Source organism: Mus caroli, unplaced genomic scaffold (assembly GCF_978045245.1).
Source record: "Mus caroli unplaced genomic scaffold, Mus_caroli_1 scaffold_4, whole genome shotgun sequence".
Classification (NCBI taxonomy): domain Eukaryota; kingdom Metazoa; phylum Chordata; class Mammalia; order Rodentia; family Muridae; genus Mus; species Mus caroli.
Window position 1 is genome coordinate 2,240,257 of NW_028227259.1, and position 12,247 is coordinate 2,252,503.

At 38.8% G+C, this 12,247-nt stretch overlaps 1 protein-coding gene across 7 annotated transcripts in view; it reads right to left on the reverse strand.

Moving 5' to 3' along the window:
• Positions 1–12,247, reverse strand: part of Cdk14 (cyclin dependent kinase 14) — a 648,997-nt gene that overhangs the window by 250,517 nt on the left and 386,233 nt on the right. For all 7 annotated transcript variants that reach the window (XM_021162869.3, XM_029477257.2, XM_029477253.2 and 4 more), the window contains one exon: positions 3,588–3,708. In XM_021162869.3, coding sequence (XP_021018528.1) covers positions 3,588–3,708 — 121 coding nt within the window. The remainder of the gene's footprint in view (positions 1–3,587; positions 3,709–12,247) is intronic.

A 12,247-nucleotide genomic window follows, 5' to 3' on the forward strand; every position in this document is an offset into this window, starting at 1 on the left:
CGACAGGAGAAGCTCCTAAGAGTGCCAGCTCTGACTTCCATCACATGCTGACAGTGTTACTGCATATGTGTCTTCATTAATATTTTTAGTGCCTGTGGCCATTTAACACTGTGTAGGGATCATCAGTTCTTAGTTACTGCCCTGAAGCCCCAGGACAGTAAATGAACTGTAAAAATAGCCCGGAACTCCTGCCACCTGCCTCCCTGGGTTAATATTTGTATTTCTTTTTTGGTGCAGCTGAGCCATGGTTCAATTACAATCCCATTTCCAGGTGTCTGAATATCCTGCCTCGATGCCATTGATTATGCAAAAAAAAAAAAAAAAAATCAGTGCCTTGTGAATGTCCCTCTCATGGGAAAGACATGCATTTTTCCTTGATTTATAGCAAAATAGCAAAACAGCCTTTAGAAAATTGCTTGGAACGACATTAGATTCAGAATGACAGGCATAGCATCGACATAAGTTTTAGGGCTTGGAAATGAACTGAAAATAAGCATGGGGGGACTGCTCAACCCTGACACATTTGCTAGCTGTTTCTGGCAATGCATAATCTTGGCATGGGAACAAAAGGGCACTTGGGGTCCACTATTTTCTATCAGTTTTTTCCCCTCCTCTTAATAACAGATGCCTTTATATCCAATGACCATGTCTCTGTTCGAAGCCAATTGGCAGCTAGTACCCAAACCATCACTCACACACATGGGGTAGGGTCAGAATAGGGAGTGAAGTTGGACAGCTTAGAAAACAAACAATGGAAGAAACAAATATTTTAGCAAGTCTGAGACCACCCTGTACTTGATACTATAAAGAACATTTTCCCTATACCACCCTGTGTGTGCATATGCATGCATGTGTACATGTGTGTGTGTTTGTACTGGCATATGTGTGAATGTGCATACATATGGAGGTCAGAGGTCAGCTCTGAGTGATGTTTTTCACAAAGCTCTCTATCTTTAAGGGAGAAGGGCAGTTCCCTCACTGGCTTCAAGTTCTTCAAGTAGGCTAGGATGACTAGAAAGTAAGATTTCAAGCTCTGCCTGTACAGAATATTTACAATTGTACATTGGTTTTAGAGCCTGAATTCAGGTCCTCCAACTAGGCAATAACTCAAATTCGTAAACATCCTTGTGGTTTTGTTTTGTACATATGTGTCAGTTTGTATGAATGAGTGTACACACAAATGTGTATCACAATAAGGCCAGAGATCAGTGGTGTCTTTGCTGTCCACCTTAATTTTTGAGACAAGGTCTGTCCCTTAGTTAGGGTTTTACTGCTGTGAACAGACACCATAACCAAGGAAAGTCTTACAAAAACTACATTTAATTGGGGCTGGCTTACAGGTTCAGAGGTTCAGTCCATTATCATCAAGGTGGGAGCATGGCAGTATCCAGGCAGGCATGGTGCAGGAGGAGCTGAGAGTTCTACATCTTCATCCAAAGGCTGCTAGTGGAAGACTGACTTCCAGGCAACTAGGGTGAGGATCTTATACCCACATCCACAGTGACACACCTACTCCAACCAGGTCACACCTATTCCAACAAGGCCACACCTCCAAATGGTGCCACTCCCTGGCCCAAGAATATACAAACCATCACAGTTCCTGAACTTGGAAACCACTGATTTGCTTAGTTGAGGTCCAGTGTCCTATCCATCTTCTCATCCCCTGTTCTGGGGTTACATACATGTGCCACCATGCTAAACTTAGGTCATGACACTTGCAAGGGCTTCATAACTAAGCCATGTACCTAACCCCTTAGAGAACATTTTTAATGTTTTTTTTTCTCCTAATTGAGCCAGAGGCACAGGCAGAAGAGTTTCTTATATTCCAGAGAGTATAATCTTGACTAAATTGCCAAGCAACTAAGATAAAATTGGCTCCACACCACAATTATTTCAAAGCTACATTTTATTAGTAGAAACCTTAGCTGAACTCACTGAAAGATTACTATATCCTCATGCAGAAAATAAAAAGGAAACATTTTATAACTCACGACTGTGATATAATTATTGTTTGCATTGCCAACTCTCAACTAACAGCAGAAAGCAGCAAGGGATTGAGAAGGCAACTAACACATACCTAGCTGTGAGCATTGTGAGCATTGGTCTTTATCTCCAACCTTCCCCAATTAGAACTAGTGATCTAAGTATCTACGTTGCTCAAAGATAGGCCCATCCTTAAGAAAAAATATTAACTAAATAAAGAGTAAATAAACATTAAAAAGCCAACGTCAGGAAGTATGTGTGATGAAAAGATGCATCAACTCAGCCACTGAATGACAGGTGGTGACAGGTCTTGGGACCTTAGAATATCATTAAAATATGATTGGATTTATGATGAGATATATAAATTTATGATAACAAATCTTTGATAACAAATCTTCGGGTGTTTGATTGCCTAGATTCTTTTACAATGCTATTGAAAGATATATATATTTTATATATATATAAAAACCTAAGATGATAACTATGTGCTCATAAGATGCTGCAGATTATTTCTGTGGCTCCACAGAGCAGCAAGCCCCATATCTAGGGAAATCTTTTTTTTTTTTTTTGCTTGTACTTTCTTTTTTTGTTTCTTTTTAAATATTTTTTTATTATGTATTTTCCTCACACATTGAGAAAGTCCCCATGTTATCCATCGCAAGGAACTTGATTGTTTTCTTAATGTATTGTTTTTATATGAAATAGACAATCTAAGAAGCTAGGACTCAGTGTCTAATTTTTAAAAGCCAAGATTGTTGGGGATGAGGCAGAAGTAACTACACAAGAGGAAAATAAATAATACACACTGAAGTTTTACTGAGGCCATAAATATTATAGGATCATGGAGCTAAATTCTAAATACAGCAGCGTAATCATTCAGGAATGATGGCTCTGTTATAAAATAGTCACAAGCTTCATGAATTATTTTTCCAACTGTGAATCTAGAATAGGAAAAGTCGTGCTCAATATCCATGCGTGACTCTCTCCCGAGTGTTAAGAGTCAGATTCATTCCCTTTGATGATTATAATTTGTATTTTATATAAATGGGAATACAGAGTAGTTTGCCAGTATTAACAAATATGGAACAAATATTATCAGTCATTTTAATTTTTAAAGATTTTTAATAGCTGGTGAACTACTGCATGAATTGACACTATCCTGAAATTATTAGATATTTAAAAAAAAAAACCCTCATGGCATTTCATTTTGGAAAATCAGTATCAATAGCTTCCCATCAAACCAATTACCAGAGCTTTGTAGTAAATAAAAACATTTGTCTCCTAATTCTAGGTCTACTGCTCTTTGAAGATACCCACTTCCTCGTCATAAAATAAACCATAAATTATGACCTCACAGAAAATTACAGTTCTGAAAGTCAGACAAAAAGCCTCTGACCTTCTCCATCAAGAACTATTAAGGGGCACCATCTGGAGCAGACTCTGATGAGGTCCCATTACCAATCAGATTTTTAAAAGGCAACAGCACAGCCACACATAGGCAAGACTCCCTCACCATTAATCTTTGTCAAAACTGTTAGATGTTTGTCTAGGTTTGGCCCAGACAAATCATGGCACACAGATTAGATAGGGTACTCATTTCTCACCACATGTCAAGGCAGGTGGAATATTCTGTAGAGCCCAGAAGAACATCTGGAGGTCTGTACCACAAGGTAACCACTTCATTGGAGTATGTGTGGCTAGGGACGGATTTTGCTCTTGCCAGACCTGTAGATTAGAGCAAACATGAAGAAGTTAAGTGGGCATGAAAAGAATGGGTGATTTAAATTCCAATGTTCCATTTTAAAATGTTAAGCAACACTATTATAATTCAGATACGTGAACTCAAGTTCAAGGTTAGCACAAAGTTTGAGGAGAACATATTTAGTCTCTATGTTCTGAAAACATGCTAATAATTATCAAGTCATTCATACTGCAAATAAAGCATTAGTATTGTAAGTCTGATAAGATATCACTAAACAAAATCACAACCACTTTAGAATCTCCTGACTACTTCAAAGTTCTGTTTTACAGAACTCTAGTTCTGAGAGTCCCTTATGTGTAAGTCATATCAGTAAGGGTTCTTTGGCCAAATAACCTGCAGAAAAGATTTATTAAAGATAAAGTCTTCCAGCTATACAACTAATCATTGCTACTAATGTTTGTGTGGCAACTGAATTTGCAATAAAGTGCAATACGTTTCTCAAAGAGCTGAACCAAAAGTTCTTATGGCGTGTGTGTTTCTCAAAAACTCACAGGGGGATGTACACTGGGGAGGTTTATCTGAAAACCAATGAGCTTCATAATTATAAAGCAAGGATAGAACTGGCCCATATAGATGGTGAGAGCAGATATCAAATCACAATGGGGAAAATGCAGCAACATTACTTTAATTGAAAATGTATGTGAAATTTGACCTCATAACCATAAATATTCACACACAGACACAGACTGTAAAAAACATGTATTCATATGTCCTCAGGGGTTTACCTCTGGAATATGAGATTATCCATTTTTAAAATGATTTTAATTATGTATATAGTGGTATATGCACATGAGTGTGGGACCCTTCCGAGACCAGAAGAGGGTGTCAGATCTCCAGTAGTAGGAGTTACAAGTGTCCGAGAGCTTCCTGATATGGGTGCTGACAGCCAACAGTGGCCCTCTGCAAAGCAGTGTGTCAGTACATGCTTTTAACTGCTGATCCACTCAGCCACTCTCCTTTCATTATCTAGTAAGGTTAAGTTTTTCTGAGTGTTTTTCAAGGTTGTATGTAATGACTGTCTAATTCTCTTTGGGAAGAACATATTTATTTACAGTGCTAAGGATTGAACATACACCCTTCAGCATGTTAAGAAAGTAACAAGTGGATATCCCCAGCTTAATACTCTAAGATGATTTATTTTTATTTCAATTATGTGTATGTGCATGCACACTGTGTTTTTACATGCACATGCAATGTACACATGCAAGTATGTGCCCTGTAAAGGCCATAAAAGGGGCACTGGACCCCTGAAGTGGGTGTTACAGGCAGTTGTGAACTTCCTGATTTGGATGCTGAGAACTGAACTCAGGTCTTCTGCATGAGTAGCAAGCATTCTAAACCATGGGGCCATCTCCCTAACTCTTCTAATTCACTTAAAGGTCTTATATTCCACAATGTTGTTTTGGAAAGTAAAACAAGGAATAAATAACTCTCTGGCTGCCATTAATGACAGATGCAATAAGCCAGATCTGGCATGCTTCCTTGTGGCCCATTTGTTAAAGACCAGTTCAATGGCAACAGTGCTACTGAGATTTGATGGACCTTGGGAGATGGTGTCTAGAATAAGGAAGTTAGTTCAGTGGGAGGGGGCACAGTCTTGGTTGGAGTTGGTGGACCTTGGGAAATGGAGTCTAGAAGGAGGAAGTTGGTTCACTGTGAGGGGCCACAGTCTTGGAGAGGATATCAGGGGGATAGCCCTTCTCTCTTTGCTACCAGTAGCTATACAATGAGTAGCCTTACTCTACTATGGGCTTTCTGCTGTGATATTCTGCCTCACCATAGGTCCAAAAGCAACAGGACCAAGTCATTACCAACTGAAACTTCTGAGACCATGAACACAAACAGTTCCTTCATCGAAACTGACCTCCTCTTGCACTTTTTGCACAGTTATGTGACATACCTAGACCATATGTGTAAAGAATCTTTTATCCATATTATGCTTATAGTGTAATATAATAATAAAGTTTTGCCGGGAACCTACTTTAACATGTTCATTTCTTTTTTTTTTAATTTTTAATATTTTTATTACATATTTTCCTCAATTACATTTCCAATGCTATCCCAAAAGTCCCCCATAGCGCCCCCCACTTCCCTACCCACCCATTCCCATTCTTTTGGCCCTGGCATTCCCCTATATTGGAGCATATAAAGTTTGCAAGTCCAATGGGCCTCTCTTTCCATTGATGGCCGACTAGGCCATCTTTCGATACATATGCAGCTAGAGACAAGAGCTCCGGGGTTCTGGTTAGTACATCATGTTGTTCCAACAATAGGGTTGCAGATCCCTTTAGCTCCTTGGGTACTTTCTCTAGCTTCTCCATTGGGAGCCCTGTGATACATCCAATAGCTGACTGTGAACATCCACTCCTGTGTTTGCTAGGCCCCGGCATCGTCTCACAAGAGACAGCTATATTTGGGTCCTTTCAGCAAAATCTTGCTAGTGTATGCAATGGTGTCAGCGTTTAGAAGCTGATTATGGGATGGATCCCTGGATACGGCAGTCTCTAAATAGTCCATCCTTTCGTCACAGCTACGAACTTTGTCTCTGTAACTCCTTCCCTGGGTGTTTTGTTCCCAATTCTAAGAAGGGGCACAGTGTCCACACTTTGGTCTTCATTCTTCTTGAGTTTCATGCATTTAGCAAATTGAATCTTATATCTTGGGTATCCTAAGTTTTGGGCTAATATCCACTTATCAGTGAATACATATTGTGTGAGTTCTTTTGTGATTGTGTTACTTCACTCAAGATGATGCCCTCCAGGTCCATCCATTTGGCTAGGAATTTCATAAATTCATTCTTTTTAATAGCTGAGTAGTACTCCATTGTGTAGATGTACCATAATCTCTGTATCCATTCCTCTGTTGAGGGACATCTGGGTTCTTTCCAGCTTCTGGCTATTATAAATAGGGCTGCTATGAACATAGTGGAGCATGTGTCCTTTTTACCGGTTGGGACATCTTCTGGATATATGCCCAGGAGAGGTATTGCTGGATCCTCCGGTAGTACTATGTCCAATTTTCTGAGGAACCGCCAGACTGATTTCCAGAGTGGTTGTACAAGCTTGCAATCCCACCAACAATGAAGGAGTGTTCCTCTTTCTCCACATCCTCGCCAGCATCTGCTGTCACCTGAATTTTTGATCTTAGCCATTCTGACTGGTGTGAGGTGGAATCTCAGGGTTGTTTTGATTTGCATTTCCCTGATGATTAATGATGTTGAACATTTTTTCAGGTGCTTCTCTGCCATTCGGTATTCCTCAGGTGAGAATTCTTTGTTCAGTTCTGAGCCCCATTTTTTAATGGGGTTATTTGACTTTCTGGAGTGCACCTTCTTGAGTTCTTTATATATATTGGATATTAGTCCCTTATCTGATTTAGGATAGGTGAAGATCCTTTCCCAATCTGTTGGTGGTTTTTTTGTCTTATTGATGGTGTCTTTAGCCTTGCAGAAGCTTTGCAGTTTCATGAGGTCCCACTTGTCAATTCTCGATCTTACAGCACAAGCCATTACTGTTCTATTCAGGAATTTTTCCCCTGTGCCCATATCTTCAAGGCTTTTCCCCACTTTCTCCTCTATAAGTTTCAGTGTCTCTGGTTTTATGTGAAGTTCCTTGATCCACTTAGATTTGACCTTAGTACAAGGAGATAGGAATGGATCGATGCGCATTCTTCTACATGTTAACAACCAGTTGTGCCAGCACCATTTGTTGAAAATGCTGTCTTTCTTCCACTGGATGGTTTTAGCTCCCTTGTCGAAGATCAAGTGACCGTAGGTGTGTGGGTTCATTTCTGGGTCTTCAATTCTATTCCATTGGTCTATTTGTCTGTCACTATAACAGTACCATGCAGTTTTTATCACAATTGCTCTGTAGTAGAGCTTTAGGTCCGGCATGGTGATTCCACCAGAGGTTCTTTTATCCTTGAGAAGAGTTTTTGCTATCCTAGGTTTTTTGTTATTCCAGATGAATTTGCAGATTGCACTTTCTAATTCGTTGAAGAATTGATTTGGAATTTTGATGGGGATTGCATTGAATCTGTACATTGCTTTTGGCAAGATAGCCATTTTTACAATGTTGATCCTGCCAATCCATGAGCATGGGAGATCTTTCCATCTTCTGAGATCTTCTATAATTTCTTTCTTCAGAGACTTGAAGTTTTTATTATACAGATCTTTCACTTCCTTAGTTAGAGTCACGCCAAGATATTTTATATTATTTGTGACTATTGAGAAGGGTGTTGTTTCCCTAATTTCTTTCTCAGCCTGTTTATTCTTTGTGTAGAGAAAGGCCATTGATTTGTTTGAGTTAATTTTATATCCAGCTACTTCACCGAAGCTGTTTATCAGGCTTAGGAGTTCTCTGGTGGAATTTTTAGGGTCACTTAGATATACTATCATATCATCTGCAAAAAGTGATATTTTGACTTCATCTTTTCCAATTTGTATCCCTTTGATCTCCTTTTGTTGTCGAATTGCTCTGGCTAGGACTTCAAGTACAATGTTGAATAGGTATGGAGAAAGTGGACAGCCTTGTCTAGTCCCTGATTTTAGAGGGATTGCTTCAAGCTTCTCGCCATTTACTTTGATGTTGGCTACTGGTTTGCTGTAGATTACTTTTATCATGTTTAGGTATGGGCCTTGAATTCCTGATCTTTCCAAGACTTTTATCATGAATGGGTGTTGGATCTTGTCAAATGCTTTTTCCGCATCTAACGAGATGACCATGTGGTTTTTGTCTTTGAGTTTGTTTATATACTGGATTACGTTGATGGATTTCTGTATATTGAACCATCCCTGCATCCCTGGGATGAAACCTACTTGGTTAGGATGGATGATTGTTTTGATGTGTTCTTGGATTCGGTTAGCAAGAACTTTATTGAGGATTTTTGCATCAATATTCATAAGGGATATTGGTCTGAAGTTTTCTATCTTTGTTGGGTCTTTTTGTGGTTTAGGTATCAGAGTAATTGTGGCTTCATAGAATGAGTAACATGTTCATTTCAATGATCTATAAAAATTTTCCGTAACGTTTGGGAATATGAACTTCTTCCTGTTTATTTATTAACCATAGCTGTTCATTTTCTGGATTGTAGGTGATTCTTGAGATTAATATGATAAACAATTGGTAAGGCAAAGAATTGCTAATTAAGTCAGTTTTCATTATGGTCAATTATTCTACATTCCAGTGTTTAGAGGAAAGTGATGATACACTGAATTGGTTATATAGATCCAATACAAGAAGTACAGAGGTAAGACATATAAACTATACTCTACATAATATTTTGCACACAAATAGAAATATTTCCAAGCACAGATTCCATGTAACACATTCTTTACCTTGTAAGGTATAATCCGACCTCAAATCACATAAAACTGTACTATGGAATGTACTATGGAGAATATTTGAAGGCTTTGGTAAACCTATCAAAGGTCTCGTTCTTCAGTGACTGCATTTTCATACAGAAACCAAAGAGCTTAGGGCAGGTCTGGACATAGGTTCTGCCTCATGCCATATGTGGCTGTAAAGTCAAATGGGATGCCATCCATGCTGGATACTCTTGCTTTCCCTGAGGCCTTATTATCAGACAACTCAGAAAGAGCTAGGAGAATGGAAAAACTGTGATTTCTTTTGACAGATTAGACAATCAGACTTGTTATTAAATAGAAAGTGATACCCTAAGATGAAAATAAAAAAAAGAAAACCCCAGAATGTCCTAAATGTAAATCAAAAGCATCACACGTGATTGCTGATCAAATGTGACTTGTGATTCTAGTTAAGTATTTGTGGAAAATCCAAACAGAGTCTCCTCTTCTACACTATTTTCTCCCTTCTCACATACTGAGGTCAAGGAAAGCCACAGCTTCAAAGTTCAAAGATGATTGAAAGGAACATATCAACTTTGAAAAAATCTACAATGCTTCCCAAAGGAACAGTGAGGATGAGTTTTCAATGTTTTATAAAAAAGTTTTTAAAGAAGGTTGGATCATACATTGCTATATAGAAAATGAGGAAATTTTATTCCAGAATGCAGTTTTCTCAACCACGTGAGAAGCTCTCTTACCACCATGTTGAATATCATCAGCTGAAAGCTGAGAACTCTGAAGGTGTACCATACATCTATGAGCAAAAGGTGTTCACTCTAAAGATACTTATATTCATTTAGTAAGAGAAATAAATCTTTTTTTTTTTCAGGAAAGACCAAATTACTTAAACAACGGCTTTTTTTTTTTTTTTTTTTAAAGAATACCTTGAAATATGGCTTTTTAGTGGCATCTTCCCAGATCTTTTTGGTAAAGACCATGCTATGTGTTTGTAAGGTTCACAAATCAAAACCTGCTTACTCATGCAAAATTTATTAAACTGCATCTTTCAACTGAAGGAAAACGGTAGGACAGGATTAATTAGCACAGCATGTGTGAAAGCTTTCTCTCTGTGTTCCCTGTCAGTTGCTATGGTTACACTACAGGAAGAGAGCTACACTACCTTTTAAAAAACATGAAGTTCATGGGTGATTATCAAAACTTATATTAATGTTTAGTCTGAATGGAAAGTTGAAAAGAAACGCGAGATGCCAACCGGATGAAGGCAGCTTGCCTGCACAGTGCGGCATGGCTGTGTTTGTGTACCTGGAAAGGGTACAGGTGCCTATGGGCTCCTATAATGGCTGTTGGAACCCAGCTTTTGTGTTGCCACTCCTAATGAGGGCAGACCTGAGAGTCGAGAAGAATGTTCTGCTATTCAAGCTCTATTTTTGACAGTCAGGGCAGGATGCCATATTCCCTGTACAATAGAAGTAAAGGAAGTTTTGTGGCTAACAATTTTCTAAGAATTCCTTTCCCCATGTTTATAACATTGCAAACTCAGAGATCTGCTGTCTTGTTGAGTTTGGTCCTAACCTCTAGCCTGATCAAAAAAGAAATCCCAGGACAGTATTCTTTATATTTGTATAGATAGATGAGACAATCAACACCAAATAGTGGACACTCTGCAGCTCTTAATTGTTATCTCTGGTGAGTTATAGCCTGCTGATTGCTTCTCTTACTTTAAATTTCTTCCTTTACTTCTGTTCTACAGAGTAGTTAGCCAGGAATGACATGGCGTCCCTCTGGAACCTTGTCATGTTTGTCTCATACTGGTTTTGTGCAGGCTGCACATTTAAATCAGTGAAATGTGGATATTCATGAATTGAACACTTGGGTGTGTAATGCAATCCTTAGAGGCAAGGCTTTTAAGAAGAGGTGATTCATTGGAGCTTTGATCATGAATGGATTAATTCATAGACAGGCCTGTACTTTGATGACACTATTTGGAGATGTTATAAAACATGGACGGAGGGCTTAGTAGAAGGGACTTGGTCTCTGAATGTATGACTTTCCTGCCTGTTCTCCAACCTTCTTCTCAACAATGAGATGAGCAGATTGGCTCCAACAAACACTTGGTACATTGATGCCCTGCCTCACTAAGACATAACAACATAGAGTCACATGACTTAGACCCCTGAACTTCTGAGGTAAAATCAGCCTCTCTTTTCCTTAAGCTGGCAGTTCCTTACAGTGCTGAAGAATGGCATGCAGAGTGGCTCCCAAATGCACACAGGCTGTCGGGCATGGTGGATAATGACTTGCTTTTCTGATTCTAGTTTTAAAAAGTTCTTAACATGTTTTCTTATACAACATGTTTTCTTTATTAGAAGAGGATTTCCCGCCATACAATATATCCTGATTGTGGTTTTGCTTCTTCCACTCCTCTTCAATCTTCCCCATCTCCCCTCCCATACAGATTCATATCTTTTACGTCTGCCTTTAGCAAACAAAGAAGCATCTAATGGATTACAATAAAATAAAATCTAATATAAGAGTCTAAAACAAAAACCAAACAAAATGGAGTAGGATAAACCAAACACAAGAAAAAGACAGCAAGAAAAACACAAGAAACATATATAGACACAGAAACCCACTCATTCGCACACTCAGGAATCCCATAAAAAGAGAAAACTGGAAGCCATAATATGTACACAAAGAACCTGTAGGATTAAAAAAATAAAAATAAAAAAATGAAAAAGGATGCCCGTCAGGATATTATGGACAAGGAGCCTCCAAGGACGCCACTGAGTTCATATTGTATTTGCTATTTCCTGCTGGGCATGCAGCTACCTGTCAGTGTAGTTTGTTTCCCCAAGGAGACTCCCTTGGAGGAAACTAAATTATATTTGCAAATGGTTGTCAACTGCAGATTGCTTCTGGGTAGAGATGGGGCTTCCTTCCATCCAGGCTTTCAGTGCTAGGACTGTAGCTGGTGCAGGCACAGGGAGGCCCCGCACATGCTGCCTCGGTCTCTGTGTAATACTTGCTTTTAATTCTCATTCACAGGTGAGCTCCTCCAAAATCGAAACCTTTGATTCATACTTACACTTAGTTCTCTCCAATTTCTCAGCATCTAATTATTTTAAATTATAAATATCAGGAAATCATGTTTAATTTGTCTTTCCTAACACTTTCTTCCT